The 19,651-nt window shown below is 40.0% G+C and overlaps 1 protein-coding gene across 2 annotated transcripts in view; it reads right to left on the bottom strand.

Moving 5' to 3' along the window:
- Positions 1 to 19,651, bottom strand: part of MSRB3 (methionine sulfoxide reductase B3) — an 82,291-nt gene that overhangs the window by 54,584 nt on the left and 8,056 nt on the right. For both annotated transcript variants that reach the window (XM_018571286.1, XM_018571287.1), the window contains exon 2: positions 9,025 to 9,152. In XM_018571286.1, the coding sequence (XP_018426788.1) occupies positions 9,025 to 9,100 (76 nt within the window). In that variant the 5' untranslated portion in view covers positions 9,101 to 9,152. The remainder of the gene's footprint in view (positions 1 to 9,024; positions 9,153 to 19,651) is intronic.

Genomic DNA, 19,651 nt, shown 5'->3' with positions numbered 1-19,651 from the left:
TTGTAGTCAATCACAGCAACAACTCTATATCTAGCTACAAATCACTCAAGAAAAAAAACTAGCATATGCAGAAAGATTTCTAGCTGCTACAAAGTTGCCAGTTTGGACATGGCCCTGACTCTTGCACTACTCTAAATTTTACTGCAAACCTAAATCTAACCCTCGGAGAACCATAACCCTAACCATCAAACTAGCCCTAACTGTAATCCTCACACCCTCTCTAATGTTGACTCTCCAAATCCTAACTCTAACCTTTGTTCTAACCCAAACTCTTAACCCTTCCTGAATTCCTAGCTCTAACCTTCTCTGTAACCCTAACTCTAGCTGTAACCCTAACTCTAACCCAACTGACACTCCAAATAACTCTGTATAACTAGACATGTGCGATTTGTTTCGTTCCAAAATGAAATTCGTACAAATTCTGGGAAATGTGTACATTCGAATGCATCTGAATTTCTGAATGACAGAATTAACAAATCCGAATGTGTCGGAATGTTTGATAACGAAATTTGGATACATCTGAATTTCATTCAGAGCTAAATAAAGAAGTAGGAGAGCTGTCATTTACAGCTCTCTGGCGTCTTTGCTCCTTGTTGACATTCTGGACTTCTATCCCGAATGAAAACAAAGAAATAGAATATTGTTACAAAATATAAACAATGAAAGAAGCTGAGAGCTATGTGCTTCTGCTTCTTTGCCGACATTCAATTCCCGAATATAAACAAAGAATCTGACAGTTGTCACAGAATACACTAAATTGTTAAACAGTCCACAGAAATAATAATTTAAAAAATAAACAGCGTGCCCCCCAATTCATAACAGATGGTATGCATTGAGGGGGGGGGGGACTTTTAAGGGGGTGGAGTTTTAACCCAACTAAAAAACAATCCAAAAACCTTTTAATCCAGGCAGGCATGAGCGAGCCCCCCCTCCCTCATACAAGGCCACATGCCCTTAGCATTGGAAAGGTGCTTTTCAGGGGGGACACCAGGGAAAAGCACCTTGTCCCCACCCCGATGAGGGCAAGGGCCTCTTTCCCACAACCCTGACCTGGTGGTTGTGGGGGGTCTGCAGGCAAGGGGGGGTCATCTGCATCTAGGTTCTCCCTTTCATAAATGGGGCACCTTGATCCCGCCCCCCTTGTGAATGAGTAGGCTGAGCCGAACACACAGTCGAAGCAGGAAGAATGTTCTCCACGCAAATATAAACAAATAGGCGGAGCTAGCGATGACATCACTGTTGGCTCCGCCCATTTGTTATCATGCAATGACAAGCTACTGTCCTCAGGTCATTTCAGAACAGTAGCCTGTCATTCTATGACAACAAACAGCACGGCACAGATAGGCGGAGCTAGCAGTGGCATCACCGCTGGCTCAGCCCATTTGTTTTGATTTGGACGGGACTTCAGAAGACTCATGACAGGTATCGGCAAAATAAAGACAAATAGGCAGAGCCAGCGGTGATGTCACTGCTAGCTCTGCCTATCCGTTAACATTTTGCCGGCATATGTCATATTGTTCATTCTGCGGCGGGAGTTCCTCAGGTGCGGACTGGTCAGCGGGCGTCGGGTTTCTTTTTATTTAGAGGAGTCGTCGTCGCCGCGGACAATGCTGGACATCGCGATTAATCTTTGGATTACATCGTTGGATCAATTGTTAACCCTTTAGTGAATGAGTACCCGTTACTCATTCACAAGGGGGGCAGCATCTGGGTGCCCCTTTATTAAAGGGGGTACCCCGATTAAATTAAGCCCCCCACCCACAGACCCCCACAACCAACAGGTCAGGGGGAAGAGTCCTTTGTCCCCATCCCCATTCATTTACATTTTTTTTTTGGCGGCATTTAACTATTCAATCACTGCCATTCGGCCCCTATGAGAATAGGAGGCGAACGACAGTGAGTGAACTGCCAGAGGTTCGGCTCAGTATTCTGCACTTCGGCTCAGTCGAAGGGAGCCGAAGCAAGCCTGAAATCAGCTATACAGGGATGAAGTGAATTGCCGAACAGCGTTTGGCTCACTTCACTTCGGCTCAGTTTTTCACTCGGCTGCTTAGTGAATAACCCCCTTAATGTCACTTTTGTGCACAAATCCGAATGCTAGAAACAAATTGACTTTCAGACTCGAATCCTGAAAAATGAAATATCCGAAATGAAACTAAACAAATTTCTTGCTGGCTTACATGTCTACCTATAACCCAAACTCTAGCCCTCTTTGTCACCCTAACTCTCACTTATTCTGGATCCCTGACTAACTTTCCCTGTAACCCTAACTCCCACTGTAACCTTAACTCTAACATGCAAACTAACTCTTCCTGTGATGCAAATTCTAACCCTCTCTGTAACCCTAACTCTATTCCTTCCTGGATCCCTAACTCTCCCTTTGAACCTAACTCTAATACTTAAACTAACTTTCCCTGTAACGCAAACTCTAAGCCTCTCTGTAACCCTAATGCTAACCCTCAAACTAGCCTTGCCCAAAACCATAATTTTAACTCTCCCTGTAACCCCATCTCTAACCCTCTCACTAACCCTACCTAAAACCCTAACTCTCACACTAAAACTCTCTGTCACGCTCGCTTTAATCCTCACACTTAGTGCAGTGACCTGCACTGTGCAACATCGAATCAACACAGGTCACGACTAGGACACATAGAAAACAATTGTCTTCTACAGTATATGTCCTATTCACACTACAATGCAGTGGGCATTTTAATTCAGAGCATTGCATTCTATCGTAAGGTCGCCGCACTGCAGCACAGCGGACTGTGCTGACATGCAGGGACCTGAATGGAGTGAACACATTGTACACTCCATGACGTTAAAAAAAATAAAAAAATAATGGAAATATTGACAGCTTCGACAGTGTGCGATACAACGCACAATACTGGAGTCGTCACAGTGCACTAGCCCAGCTACTAAATGATGCTTTTTTAGCAGATGGGCTAGTGTGAACATCGCATGCACTTTACTGCCGGCGGCAATCTTGGTGATGAACGCCAAAGAGAGGAGGGGACACCGGGTCCATGACCGAGTGCCCGACTTTTCAGAGGGGGTGACACCAAAATGATTGTCGGTCATTTAATGTTACCCCGTGATGGTGTCACCCGGTACAGGCCACACCCCCCTTGTGACGGCCCCTGCTTGTACCTCCCCTGTTCCAGCATCTATTTTTGATATTAAATCAGGGCTACCCATAAAGCGCGGATCCACATTTTCTACCAGGATCTATTTAGCTGAACCCCAACCTTCCTGCGATGAATGATATAGGTGCCACAGTCAAAAAACTAGAGTATAAAAAGACCTGAATACTGGAGCTAATGGTCGTCCCAAAAATAGGCAACATTTATTTTTCTACAATGAAACTTGGTACTGTGAATCTGACATATTTCCCACTGCATTGTCAAATGAACCACTTCATTTTTTTTTCATTCAAAATACAACTTCTCTAGTGTAATTTACTACACTTTATATCGGCCAAGCAGACAGACATGAATGGGAGTTTTCCAGGCAGCTGCAGGGAGATCAGGTACAGAGAGCATTACTTACTAAGTTTTGTTTTCATTCTGAAAGGTGTTTTTAGGTTAACCAATCCTCCCATGAAAGTAAATTTCAGGTTTTTCTAATTTCAAAGCAAATTTAGCCCTAGAGCCTGTAATAACATATTTTTATCTGGAGAATGTACTGACATTTATCAGGTAACCTTGGTTTTACAGAGTAATTACTCAAGCGTACAAGACTGTGCTTGGAACCATGCCACAGCAAGAAACACAAAACATTCTTTGTTTCTTCTCTAATGTAAATGGATGTTTGAGAAGAAATGATGAGAATGGGATTATTTTACCTTCTGCTTGAAGCATTACTGTACAGTACATGTTCTGCACTAAGCGAATCATGCTCTTATGATCCTCACTGGAAGAACATTGAAGCAGAATGTGATTTAAACAATACAGTGAAAGTAATATAATAATCCCCAGGATTACTTATTGTAAATCAGCTTATTGTAAGCAGTTAATTGTATTTTTTGTTTGTTTGTTTGTTTGAAAGGGTGTCTAGTTTTACATGTTTTCGAGTTAGACGGTATCTCAATGCATGTGTTCTTTAAGGGTTGATCTGTTTAAAATGTGAAATAAGATGTGGCACAAAACAGCTCAGACTGTTCAGAGATGAGAAGATCACCAAGAACAATGTGTGTAATCTGCCCATCGTTATCCTGATTGCTGACCCGCACAACTTTTTGCTTCCACTTAGGCCGGTGTTTGACTATGTACTGCTCTTGGTGAAGGGACCATTTATCCATGCCATTAAAAGGATACAATCTAATTCATGAGCCACCTCCTACTCTCATCCATGCTTTTCTATGGATAACCTTTATCTGTCTAGGTCGACTCAGTAACCTTTATCCCAAAGGGTCTGTCATTTCAACTTTTAGTAGATGAATGTAGCTGAATCATCTACCTGCCCATTTTTATCTCTCAGATTCCGATGATGAAACTTACTCTGTAAGTCTCAGCTTTGGCCCCCCCTTCAAGAAATTTCACTTCACTTGCTGCTTCAGGTGAAGTGACACTAAACTCAGGAATTAAATGATTCCTATGTGTGTTTTAAAGTAGCCACTGCTCCAAGCTCACTCCTGTGATGGACTACAATCTCACATTTAGTTTATTAATTTGTATGAAGATTGTAGACCATCATGGTAGTGAGCTTGGAGCAGTGGCTACTTTACAACACACACACACACACACACACACACACACACACACAGGACCATGGGCAACAAAAGTAGCCACCCTCCAGAAGGAAGGACAGTGTCAGCACTATGATTTACAAATGAGTGATACACAAATAAGCTACATTATTGTTAATAGGTACTTGAATGCATTTTTAAGGTTTAATTCCTGAGTTTAGTGTCACTTTAATTATTAATCCAACAGGACAAGTGAGACCCTCTTGGAGCTCATTCTGCTGCATTGCACATTATATAAAATAAAAATCCAAGTAAGATGATTTCCCTTTTGGAATGAGCATGATGGGTGGCAATAACTTAGCATTGTATGACAAGTTTGTGTCATTAAATGGATCTTTTTCACGTTTGAATTGGTGTGCTGGTGACATTTCTGAACTTCATAACTTAGAGCTCACACACCAAAAAGGAGTATAAAAAAATAGCATTAGGAGGTGGATGATTCAACCATTCAGCATCTATCAAAAACACCAATATTGTTGGATAAAAGATGGTTTAAAAAGTTGAGCTTTAAAATGCCCAACACCGAGCATATTATTTTGGGTAGGAGTTATGCCTGACTACTCACTTTAAATCTAGCTAACGACTGGGCTTGCAAAACGTATACTGCATTGTCCAAAGGTCTGTCTGTCAATCTATGTTATCATGCAATACACATTCAAACACACCTTACCCTCTCCCCCAAAAACACTCAGCATAGCTGTATATAAAAGCATATATTCTGTCTTGCTCAATAGCATATTCCGTAGACCAGACATTCCCATGTAATATATGGTAAAAAAAAAAAAAAGAAGAAGGTTGACTGAGTATGAAAACAGTTCAAAACACATCACATGAATTTACAGTTCCATGTAAACAAAACTTGAACAACCATATTTGTTTTCTAGAAGTTATGAATTTGGAAAATGTATGCAGGGTCTGTTCTTTGTGGAAATGTAACAATAACATTTGTAACATCTGTGTAAATACAAAATATGTCATGGCCAAAGCACATTCAGACAGCTTGTATAGTGAAAAAGTTTGACTTGTATGCATGCAGAATAACAGGTGTATTGCACTCACACCAAAGGATATGATGAAACATAAAAACAGCAACACTGCTCTAATGTTTTTCTAATTTATGGTTTACTAATGTATACAATACTAAGAATTTGCATCCATGGGCATTTTATTCCAAGTGCCAACTAATGCCTTTAGTATTTTCCATTTATTCATAGGGCATCAGAAAACCATCAAAAATCTGTTTAGGTTCCTCTAAAATGCTCACTGAACCTCCGAATCTGTACCAACTACACCTCCTAATTAGTATTACCCATTTCTGAGATCATACATTTATAAATAGAATTATCATGATCATGCCTGAGCTCACTTGGGTAGAATTTTCATTTATTCAATATTATGAAAATCTGGAGTAGTGGAATCACCAAAAGGTGGGTGGCAGCACCCATAAATTCAAGACAGATGAGAACAAAAGCAGGAAGATCTTGTAGCTGGCGTTCCTGAGACATAAGGAAAGCAGATAACTTAGGCCACCAGATGTCAACTATAACTGAAATACTGTATCAGTTTTGGATGAACTGATCATTTAATAAACAGGGGATATTGCATACGGTATCTAATTAAATCAGTCCAATGAGATGTTAATCAAACACTTTATGGAGACATTTGTGTATAATCGGGCTATAAATAACTGACTGCTCACTGGATTGTTCAGTTGCTTGCTACAACACTTGGTATTGATGCCCATGCGTACAAAGCCTAATATAGGAAATCATTAATATTCATGCAAAGCACTGGTGATGCAGGCAACACTCAACATGGTAAACAGAGGAACATGTGAGAGCTGAGAGTCCCTAACAGTTACAAAATTGCAGTTAGGGCATATGTTATTGGCATTTTTAAACCTGGGTGGTCTGCTGCAGCAAAAGTACCTGAAGGACTATAGTTTGAACACAACCTTAGACATTGGAACAAACAGGAAGAAAAGGTTGAGCAGGAAATGTGTCTTATACTTTGGTACAAAGCGAGAGCTTTTAATGAATCACAAATGGGGTATTTCCAGTACACCCCATATTTTGTGGCCCAGCGTGGCTGCAGGAATTCCTTTGCTTCATTATGATATCTGGAATGCATTACAGATCTGCTTAGCCACTTTCATTGTTTCTAATGCTGGAAAAGGTCTGTGATATATCAGGAAATAGTCTTTTTGTGAGCAAAACATTGTGTGTGCATGAAACATTTAACTCTAATGGTGCAGGAGTGGAATAGTCCGTACACACTGAAACAAAACTTTAAAAACAAAAAAAAAGAATCTAGTGCCATCTAGTGGATATCTGCTTTGAAACAACAAACCTAAGAGGACACTTGTGTAGAATGATCTCTGACATACATAAGCTTAAAACCTTGTTTGCTGAAAAAATCATCATTGGTTGCAACCAGACACAATTTAATGTGTTTCCGCTGATTTGAAATCACATTTTTTATTATCTATTGGGTACATAGTGAGACTGGATGCAAGCTAGTGCATCAAAAGGGTAAGGCTATCTTAATTGAAATGAACATGTACATTTTCATTAATCTTTGCTGAGTGTATCAGATGACAAGCAGGAGCAATGTCACCCATCCCCTTTCACACAAGATGGTTTTCCTATGTGAGGACCCTAAAGTGTTTCCCTTTCTGTTACATTGAAATTGTACATGAATTCAGCATGAAAGTACTTAGTGTAAGCATCTAACCTTCGAAGAGTTGACATTCTAAAAAATAAAAAAATAAAACTCATTGAGGAGAATTGATCAAAACGAAAACAAAAACTGGAGCAGTTGTGCATGGCAACCAATCAGCTTCTCTCTTTCATTTTCAAAGCTGAACTGAACAAACTGAAGAGAAGCTGATTGGTTACTATGGGCAACTGCTCCAGATTCTGTCTGCACCAGTTTTGATAAATTCCCCCCCAAGGTTTTTTTCTTTCTGCAAACTAATGTTTCTCATGTGAGAATGTGTAGTTGTCTAATGTTTTTCCTCCATGTTGCCCTACAAGAGTCTTCAGCTTTCATCTACCTTCTCTGCCCACCATGATTGCACAACCTCAGGGGTACCTAAAATGTACCGATATGGGAGAATGGGTGTCACTCCCTGCATGACATGTGTACATTTCAGCATTCTCAGAAAGTTTAAACTTAAACAGAACATTGGGGTGCTCTGGAAATGGATCAGAGCAGTGGAGAAAAGCATTAAAGGTAATTAAATGTTGCAGACTCTGCTTTCTGTAAAGCAGGTATGTTACTCTACCCAGTGTGGGCAGGGATAGGCTCACTTTAAACTGAGGGAAACCCAAACTCATTTATATGGCACTTTACAAAAAAGACTAAAACAATTACTGCCTTGATAGTGATTACTTTGCAAAGTTAGCACCTCAGGCATACACACGGCAAATCTGGCTAGAAGCCGATTAAGCCAACAGGTATATATTTGGATAGTAGGAGGCAGTCCTATCTAAAATGGAGTGTATATATAACCTCCAAACTGATAGAGTCCATGATATCAATCAAACCCAGGGCCCCAGTGCTGTAAGACAAGTTTGCTAACCACTAAATGAGAAACTTTTGTTTCCCTGAACATGGAGGATAGTGGTGGAGACTATATATTTTGTTGTGCTTGAATCTATTTAGAACAGGCTGACGTGATTTTGTGTCACATGACCTATTCAATAGAAATATTTTAATTTCCCATACAACAGATCAAATCTTCAGATCCGACATGAAGCAATGCATTTGTTTTATGCAATGGCTATGCAAATCAGTCTCCCAGGGTGTCAAGATGTTTTCATTGAGAGCCTATAGTTCTAAAACCTAGTAAATAGATATTTTAGAGCAGGCTGACAGGACCAAGTGGTCACATGAGTTGGATGTTCAGGAATTGCAATTAAAAACTGAAGAACAGTGTAATCTACACTCGTTTTCCTCCGCTTCCTGATCCTCACTCTCAAGAACAACACAGTAAAACACAGTAAAGTACTCCATTTACAAATTAATACATATAATTCTGCAGACTCTCTTGAATTAATAAAGAAAGGTGCTTACTATGAAATGTTAATGTGTAGTCATTTTATACATGTGTATGTGTTTGATATGCATGGATTTGAACTATTGGAATAAGTCAATTGAAATAGTTTCAGTTCAATGATGAATAGAATAGAAATAACAAATGGTGGTTTCCTGCAGCAGACACACCAGAAGTTAAGGACTCTCTGTATGCATGATACAACAAGCAGCACCCAGTCAACCTGAGGGAAGCCCACAGGCTCGCAGGGCCACTGGCTGGCTCTTTGTCATCAAATGGAGAAGGTTGAATGCAGACATCACTGTGATATCCTCACCAACAAAACGAAGGGGCAAAGAACAGGGACAAAAGCTGAGTGGGGAGAAAAAGAAAGATTAACATCAGCATGGTAAATGAAACACATTAGATCAGACAGAATGGTCATGGTATATTTTACAGCAGTGGTGGACAACAGACAGCATCTCAGATGGCCTTGCTTTATAGGTTTATAGGTAGGTTCCTGCATTCTTCATATAAGTTATATGTAACACCATGGTTTGCTAATCATGTCTGCTTATCTGCTGTCATGCATGGTTAGTCAATAACAAGGATGGATTTCCATCACTGGAGCCTGAAGGCACGCAACCTTTAAGCTAAAGCAACAACCACCTGCCAGGATCACCTGAGGTACACAGAACATGCTCTTATGTTCCCTGCCCTCACCCAGCTTAGACAAATGGGACATCCTGTAAATAAGCTTTAATGAGATGACTGCAATAAAAGTCATCACTTTGTCTCTAGAACCTCTAGGGGTAAGCCTAATGAAATCCCAGTCCTGTCAATCACATTTAATAATACTGTGCTGTGAACATGTCACAATATTGATTGGAGGCTACAGTCGTAAAGATGAATGAATACATTCAAGGAATGACATTAGAAATTATGAATGCCCCATGTATTGCTGTATAAAATGTACAATGCTTAAAGTGTATCTAAACTATTTTTTTTTCTCATTTCGGATAGAAAACATTTAGAACCCCTTTAAGTTTTATTTATTGCTTGAAAAGCAGAGATTGGCCAGCACAGCAATAAATCAATATTCAAAGTTTACTTAAAAATTGGTCACAAAGATCTTAAGGCGATCTAGAACAAGTAGAAACAAGGCACTGGATTGAAATGATCATAAAATGAATTAGATTGTGATAAGGCACAGTGGCCCTGGTGGGGCTGCTCTTAACAAAAGCAGGGACCCAGACTGAGGATTTACACATCCACAGAGAGCACCAAACAAAGGTCTCAGACAAACAGCTGTTAATATTGATATTTGTTCACAAAGAGACAATACAGAAGAGCCAATGCTTTTCAGTGGCTCAAAGATCTCCTCCTTCTTCAAGGTTTAAGTATGATGAAAAAATTTGAGGACTCGAAAACAGAACATTCACCAGGATTTAGTTGTTTGCTACATATGAAATAATATATGACAAGATCAGTGGATCAATGAATCAGCAATAACCAAGTCACCCTTTCATAAGGCAACAGACCACAGATTAGGGACTGTCACCTTGAGAAACAGGACCTGCATTCACCCCATAACACTGGTGGATGTTCCTGCTTAACGTCATTCAACTTTAAATAAACCTAGAGCATTGATTAATCAGCTTTCTGGCTATTCTCAGCTTTGCAAGTTGTTCCTGGCACCCCCGTAGGCAGTGTACCTGTAAGGCTGGTGTTAACGTATGTATGCAGGGCAGATTTGTACATATATGGAAGAGCAGCTTTGTATTACTCTGTATGTTCCCATTAGGAGGATTCACTCTCTATATTTCATTTATATTGTCACCAATATAGAAAATGAGAGAAATTCAATGTTTTGAGCCATTCAAACAGGAATAGAGGAAAAATATTACGGGCCATTTATACCGGTGACAACAGTGTAACATTGTAACAGTTTTCTTCATCTGGAGGGATTTCCTATGATTTACTGTTGGGTTTCCAAAACAGAAATGAAAGGAAAATCTCCACATGGTGCAGATAAGAACAACAACATTCCGCTCGCTTTCCCACTTTTGGTTTTCGATATATTTCATATTTTATGGTCATATTTTCTTCCTTTTATACTGAAATGCAAAGCGGCAACATGTAACTTTCAGTTTTTACTTAACAAAGACCCACTTTAATCTAACCATATTTGTTTAAAATCAAAAGGCATTTTTTCATGTCTTCCCCTTATTAGAGCCTGAAATGTGCTTTATGATTGTTCCACCATAATAGGAAGATGTGTGAGGTATGCATATACAATAATAATGAAATTAACTTCATTTGCCACCACTGCTTTAAAACAAACTGTATAGTCCTAAAGAAAACATTGTCATTTGTGATTATATAATAATTCAATGCAGCTTATAGAGGACCTGAACTCAAAAAGTGAAGATTTGCTTTGATATAAGGAGCATTTAAAAATGTTAATTGTGCCTAAACTGTACCCTGAAAAAATGTATTTTTTGACTTGAATTTATGCAGAAAAATAGAAGTGCACTTTTCTGGTGTGCGAGTGTGCCTACATCCTCATTGTATACATGGTATATTTGCAGTGTGAGATCCAAGGCACTGCTGCCTCTCACTTTCTCACTCACGTTCAGGAGATCTGGAGTGAGATTTGGTGATGTCACTACTGTGGTGCTCATTGTTCTCTTTTCTGGAGGCTCTGACATGGGGAATCAAAGCTCTGCCTCTACCATGATGCCCGCTTCTACACAGAGAACAACGCATTGTAAATCAGTAATGGGGGAAAGATCAACTGCAGGGAGATCACAAGAAAACTGGTGCCTTTGCCCACTGATTATCTTTTGTGGCACAACTTCCAGGGCTTAGCTCCATTTTAACACACCAACCGTACTGTGGACACACCATAGGAGGTTATTAAATGGCAGAATCAAAGACTTCTTGACTCTTGGAGGCCACACAGCTTTCAAAACAATTGTTTAGTTCTCCTTTTTTTTTTAAATCAAACTGCATATATCTCTTCAGGTTTAAAGGGGTCCAAGGTAATTTTTTTACTTAATCAGATCACTGTTTTACCATCAAATAATGAATAAAGTGATTAGATGTTGTAGAAGAAAGAATAATGATATTGAGCATTTTCAACAGAAAAAATATGCATAAAATAGCCGGGTAGGAAAGCTAGTACTATTACTAAGCTTTGATATCCGATCATACAAACCTTCTGTTCTATCTTAATCTCTGTAGTTTTCACAGTAGTAGCATACAATATGTGCCTACCAACTTCTGGCATCTGGCTTGTATCAAAGCCTACAAGACATTCAGCTACAGTGCCGCAGGAAGAAATGTGGTGATGTCACTGAGCAAGTGAGGCAAAGAACAATGATGTATGCTAAAATTAATAAACTGACTGTCCTGTATGAGGGCCTCCAGACATACTATTGTCTGTTCATTTACCGTTTGTTATCAAGACCGAGCCTTACAGACAAAATATTCATGCACCATCTGTTGTAGAATGAGCATACCTTCTAAGTTATTTTTACATTTTCTCATTGTCTTATGTCATTCCATTAACCATTTTATTATACTACAGCTAGAATGAAAAAAGGTATCTCAAGATACTGTATGACCACTTGCTATTTTTCTGACTGTGACCTACAGCAGTACTTGAGCTGAGATGTCCTTGCATTTTACTGTGTGTCCTTAATTACATCAGTTTGTGACTGAAGGTATGGAGGGAGGGGTTCTCTATAATCAAAGCTTTTTTTTTCATGCCATCGTGAAACATAAGGAGACATTATTTATTCTTTCAAATGCTGACACAGTTCACATTTCATGTAGTTTACCCAATGGTGACAATGGCGTATGTATGAAACGTTGATCCTTTGCTTAGCTACATAGCACAAATGTGGAAAATCTACCTGCATGAGAACAAGCATCTCTGGCCGCTGGAGGCTCTCTTTATCAGGTGGTCAGAAACCATGCAATAAGGTCAAGTGCTACTCAAATTGGGACTTAACACATGGTGGGACAGCATGGTGGTTAAAGTGTATATAAACCCAAACATTGAAGTTCAATCTATTGCAGCTCACCCGTCCTTAGATGTGGTGGTTGCATTAGTTTTCATTTTTCAAGCTAATAACATCCGCAATAAGTACAGGCTGATTTAGCCAGAATTGCAGTGTTCTTGCTACTTCCCGTGAGCTTAAAAGAAAGCACATCAAAATATCTTTATTGTGTAAATGACTAGTTCCATCAATCCACCATGTAATGGAGATGAACAAAGGTAGACTTGTTTGAAGTCCAGGGCTGTTGGACAACCATCGCTCTCTCTGTAGAGACAATGGAGAAATGATAGTAGACATAAAGAGATGGGAAGTGTGACAATAAAGGAGAAAAAATAAAACAAATGCAGCAACCTTTTCCAAGACCCTGTAAGAAGCACTATATTACATTTTTGGTTTTAGGTTCAGATAAGTTTTAAGTGGCTAGCATTCTTGCCTTTCATATCTGGGTTCAAATCCCACGGTTTGGGTGTTCTCTTCATATTTGTGTGAGTTTCACCCCACATTCCAAACACATCAATCTCACCATCCCCTTTAGGTCTATGGGGCTGAAATTGATTGGAAATATTGTAAAGGAGAATGGCTGTTTGGGGGCCTTGTATATATGATTCTGATATCTTTAGGACCTACTAGAGCTGTTTCATGCGTGCCATTTATTATATAGAAGAATGGCTGTTTGGGGGGCCTTGTATACATTATTCTGATATTTTGAGACCTACTAGGGCTGTTTCATGTAGAAAGAGACCTAAAACACATCAAAGGGACTATAGGATCTCCCAAAATCATATATGGTAACTGATGATGGGAGGCTCACTCTACTAGCTCTGTGATCCCCAACATGATGACCATGCAGAGAGCAGATGCAATATTGTTGTTTTTTTTATTCCTAGATGGAACCTGCTTGTCTATACTTTATATAGAGCTGTAAGAAAAAAGCTATTCAAATAGACCATAGTACAACCAATGACTAAATTATACCATCACCCTTCACTGATATACTATATATCATCTAATATATGTGGTAGAATGACCATACATGTAATAATGTTATAAGTGTATTTGGGGTTTTAAACAATTATCTAGCTTGCTTTGGGTTCAAACAGGACTTCCTTAATCCAGACCTATCTTGTAAAGCTCTAAAAACGTTTATTAATACTAAATCCAATGTAACACTGCTAAGTATTATACATTATGCAGAAATGAATGTGACTATATGGAGCCAACGTACCTAGTGCATACCGCCATATCTACTATGCTCAAATTCATGCAGCTATTTAGAGACAACCTGTTTCCTAGCGCATGCTGGGAAATGTTGTAGTACAAGTATAATGATCATGCTCTGTTGTAGTCACAAAACTGCACTGAAAGGAATGCTCTGAAAAGATTATATTTGGCTATTATTATTATTATAACATAGTATTTATATAGCGCCAACAGTTTGTGCAGCGCTTTACAATATAAGGAAGACATTACAGTTACAATACAATTCAAGACAAGATGGTAAGGAGGGCCCTGCCCCTGAGGGCTTACAATCTAAAAGAGGAGGGGGAAATGATACATGAGGTAGCTGTGGGAATGAATTATGTGAGAATGTGAAGCTTCAGTGGTTAGGTTGAGGTGGGATAGGCTTCCCTGAAGAGATGAGTCTTTAGGGCTATAGACTGGTATTATCATATAATAAGGTAAAAACAGAAGAAGCTATATGGCTGGGGCTCAAGCTAAGGAATTTCAAGAAGATGGCAAAAAAAAAGTTTCATTGGAATGTAATTTATTATGCAAAGCAGTTTTAATAAGCATTTCTATAAATGCACAGATATCTGCTACAATTTATTTTTGTGCACTAACAGGCCCCAGGTTTTTCTATCTCTCTTGTACAGAAAATCCATAAGTTTATACTGTCCTTTGCTGGTGCCTCCATGGCAGCATACCTTTGATAAATAACGAGCTGACAGGGTGTGCATCTGCAATACATTTATTGAACAAAAGAAGCATTAATGAAGGTGTGTCGTGAAGACCAGCTGGCTGCTTTGCAAATCGTTTCGATCGACACCCTCGCTTGAGAGGCGCCAGGAAAACAGAAAATTGTATCATACCGGTAATTTTCCTTTCCTGGTGCCTATCCATGGCAGCATAGCTACCCTCACGATCGGATGAAGTATAGTTACAAGAATGCAGGGGTCTCTCTCTCTCTCTTTCATAGATTTACACTGGTTCTGTGGGCAGGGATAAGGGTGGAGCTATATCAATGGTATGCTGCCATGGATAGGCACCGATAAAGGAAAATTACTGGTAAGTATGATACAATTTTCCGATTTTTTTTGCACATTATGTGGCTAGAGTTGGGAAGTTTTGGAAACATCAGGTTTTTAGTACTGAGTCATCTGGGACATTTCTTTTTACTTCCTGACATGTCTCTAGGACAGGAAATTAGGGGAAATTTTCCAATGGAGACACAGACAACAATAAAACTATTTTAGTAGAATGGGGAAGGCTTAAAGCCTCTTTAAGGTTTTTATTGATGGTTTTATCCCGATAGGGGAGAATTCCATGTGGGGGCATCACCTCAACTGGGGCACAGACAACAGTAAAAAAAAAGAAGAGGTTTTTAACCTTTTGCCACTCCAACCTAAACCAAACGTTTATGGCTAAAGTATAATTTAATCAAAACTTAAAGAAATGTACCATATTGTTTTTGCATTTTATTTAATCATGTTCAATATTTAGGGCCCATTCCCACCTAATGCATTTTAAAGTGGTATTAAGGCCTGGGCGTTTTTTACCTTAATGCATTTTCTGCATTAGGGTAAAAAGGGCCCAGCACCTTTTTTCTCCCTCAGTCCCCCCCACACTTACCTGTCAGTGACGCTCGTCCTTGCCACCGGTCCCGAAGCGATCCTCCGTTCCCCGAACTTCCGGGTTGTGGGGGGAGGATACTGATGGCAGATGAGCCATAGGCTACTTCTGCCATCAATCAAAGAGGGAAGGGGCATGGCCTGCCACAGGGCTGTGTGTGTCTATGGATGCACACAGCCAAGAGCGCGCATGACTGCCTCCATTAGAACGATGGTGGCACCCGTGCAGGGGGCGGGGGAAGAGCGCTGCGGGGACCCACTAGAAAACGAGGAATTAAACCGTTTGAAAGAAAAGCAGTAACAGCCTCCAGCAAAGGAGGGTCCACTTAAAGGAAAAAAATAACAAATTGAGGCTTTAATATCACTTTAATGCATTTTTGAACGCATTAAAAACACATATACACACAAAATAGTGGTTCTCAATGGTGAAGTTTACACCAGTGCGTAGCGCTGCATTTAGAAAAAAAATAGAGCAGTCTGCACACATAAAAATGCTTCACTTTTAAGAGTATGAGTGATGGTACCATGCGGTTTTGGTGTGAATAGGCCCTAAAAAAACTATTGTTTTCAAAATATGTGTATTTCTTTTTAATTAGGTACACAAATGATTTTATATTCACACTTGATATTTAATACTTGCATTTAGCAGATGACAAACTATGTAAAACCCAAGCTCTCAACAGGCTGTTTCTAGAGCTCTTTTGCTAAAAATTTCTCTAAAAGAAGAGAAATTCAGTTATGCATATGTCCTAACAACCATTAAGGCAGAACTGGTCTTTCTTATTAGAACTTCCAGCAGCTTTCTGCCCTATCTTTTTATTATTGTATATTGAATTGAGCTATGTAGGTGCATGCCAAACAATGCAAGCAACATGTGTGTTGAACAACAAAGGCATGTTAATGTGTAAGGCAGGGGTAGGCAAACTTCTGCTCTCCAGCTATGGTACAACTACAAATCTCATTAAGCATTGAAGACTCGGGCAGGCACAGGTATGACTCCCAGAAGTAGATGCATGATAGGATTTATAGTTTGACCACAACTGGAGGGTCAGAGTTGGTCTACCCCTGTGGTAAAGTGCCCACATACAGTATATAAAATGATCACCACCCCATCCAAGTCTTTCCTTACTAATGTGGCAAATACAAAGCCAAATCATGAAACCTGTTACTTTGTTAGTTTCTCTATACTTTGGGATCAATGATTAATTGTGGAATTCAGCAGATTAACAGAGATACCACTGTCATAGCCTGAGGGGTCAGGGATAAAATTCAGCTTGGAAATTACAATTCAAGAGATTATAAAATCGACAAAAGAAATGGTTGAGAGGCTCGACCATTCGATGCCCATTTAAACAAAAGCATCGGTTTTGAACAGAGATGGCCTTTCATATATTTGAACATATATATGTTCCACTGCACTCCTGACCGGAATCCGTCCACAATCTGGGAGTGGGTGTCACAGTGACCCCAGATGCACCGACAATTAAACCACGAGGAATACAGTAGTCACCATCACTCCAAAATTCTTCTTTATTGACATTATAATGTAATTTGTTACAAATTTTGAAATGACCTTATAATGTCAATAAAGTAGAACTGAAAGAAGAAATTTTGGAGCACCAGTGACTACTTAATTCTTCATTTCATATATTTGAAACACAGCCATTAAATTATCAAAAACAGGCAATGTTATATAAAAGTACACTGCCTGGCCCAAAAAAAGTCACACTTTTATATTTAGTTGGACCGCTTTGATAACGGCATGCATTCGCTGTGGCATTGTTTCGATAAGCTTATGTAATGTCACAACATTTATTTCCGTCCAGAGTTCAATTAATTTTTTAATTTAAGATCTTGTAGTGATGATAAAAGAGTCGGACCACTGCGTAAAGTCTTCTCCAGCACATCCCAAAGATTCCCGATGGGGTTGAAGTCTGGACTCTGTGGTGGTGTCCAATCCATGTGTAAAAATGATGTCTCATGCTCCCTGAACCATTCTTTCACAATTTGAACCTGATAAATCCTGGCATTGTCATCTTGGAATATGCCCAATGTGCTATCAGGGAAGAAAAAAATCCATTGATGGAAAAACCCGGTCATTCAGTATATTCAGGTAGGCAGGCGGCCTAATTTTTGGGCACTTCATTTTGCTGAACGTAGACTAATTATTCAATGAAAGGCTCTGACCTATTCACTTAGCAAAACCCAGGTGGTAACTTGTTTTTGGCCAGGCAGTGCATCTATGGGGTTAAAGCTGCTGAAAATTAAGAGTCAAAGAAAATAAGAAAAGATCCTGTCCTCATTCATAGCAGACATGCAGAAAGATTATTAGTAAGCATCTAATACAAGCCTAAGAACTATATAAGCAGCTTAACAGTCAGATGCACTCTACAATCAGATTAAGGAATTAATGAAGCATTGGTAATACTGCTTATGACAAATACTATTAAAAGAACATCGAAAATGGCTAGTGTTAAAGATATACAGAGCTCAGATGAACAGAGCAGCTCTCAGGGAGCAGCTCAAGGGACACTATTAGCTAAATAATGAAAATATGTCAGCTATAACATTTACCATATGTGTATGGCAATTTAAATACATATCAGTATTTACAACCATATGTATCATATAGATCTAAATATGTGATCTATCCCCTCTTGGTTATAGTTTTTATATTTCTTTAAAAAAAAAAAAAAGTTTAAAGGACTACAGTTCCTTTAATTGAAAATGTTCCACCCTCTCCCCAAAAGGACCCTGCCAACCAGCACAAAAAAAGCACATATCTCATGTGGCAGTTTCACCAGAACAAACCTCAGACTGCATTTTCACCCAGTTTGGGCTGGCCTACGGCCTATGCTGGAGCAAGGAGACCGGTATTACATTCATTACTATGGGCAGGGGTGTCCCTAGGATATTTGCTGTCTGAGGTCGGGAAGGGGGTGCTAGTGGTGCACATCCTTGGGAGGGTGGGGTGCTGCATGCTAACAGGGGGTGCATCATCTCACGATTCAGCTCTGCCTGGAGTCCCGCTGAGCTCACTGGTTGCCAGGAGCTGGGTGGGACACCTGTCAGAGTGCCCAAGGTTGCTAAGAGCTGGGTAGGGAGATGTGTATAGCGCTTCCACATCTCCTGGCCTCAGGTTCCTAGCAACCTGGGATGCTCTGGCTGGAAAAGGGGAGGCAGGCACACTACAAACATTGTGCAGCAGAGTGGCCATGGCACTCTGTCTGGTGCCCCCCACGTGACCCTAAGAGATGCCGCCTGAGGCAACAGCCTCAAGCTGCCTGATTATAGGATTGGCCCTGACTATGGAGGTGGCCTAGAAGATGTGCAGTGCATATCAATGTCCATACAGTAGTCTAGAAGAGGCTGTAAAAGCTGCCTAGCAGTGAGTTTCAAGTGAGGGTGGTTCTTCGATCTACTTTTTTTTTTACTTGTGGGGGTTCCTTAGGAGGCATTCATTTAAAAGTAGGTACCCATTAAAACCCAACTCCAGACAAAATTTATTTTGTTCTTTCTAATTTTGGACAAATATTGGTGAAGGGTTACAGCCCCTGTCAAGGTTGTGCTAGGGAGATGAACACCACATCATGCCACACAGGGTGTTAAGCAGACAGGAAGTGAGGGTAAATTGTGTCAAGGCAGACAGAGAAGGACACAGCAACCGGACAGAAGATCTAACCTGCGCTTGCTACAAAAAGTACGTTTTTATTTTTGTTTGTGTATCTTTTGGCAAGATAGCCACTCTCCTGCTGTCCCATTAATAGAGGAACAGGAAGTGAAGGCAAATCTCCCCATCAGGAACAGAGAAGGCATTACCAACCAGCAGTGGTGTAACAACCGGGGGGGCAGCAGGGGCGCGGGCCCCGGGCGAAAAGTGAAGGGGGGGGCGCCGGCCGAAAATGGCACTTTCGGCTAAATGCCGAAAGTGACATTTTCCTGCCGTTTTGTCGGC

The sequence above is a fragment of the Nanorana parkeri genome, unplaced genomic scaffold (assembly GCF_000935625.1).
Source record: "Nanorana parkeri isolate BGI_ZX_2015 unplaced genomic scaffold, ASM93562v1 scaffold1726, whole genome shotgun sequence".
NCBI classification, from domain to species: domain Eukaryota; kingdom Metazoa; phylum Chordata; class Amphibia; order Anura; family Dicroglossidae; genus Nanorana; species Nanorana parkeri.
The sequence above is the reverse complement of the archived record's forward strand: the minus strand, read 5'-3'. Positions and strand labels throughout refer to the sequence as shown.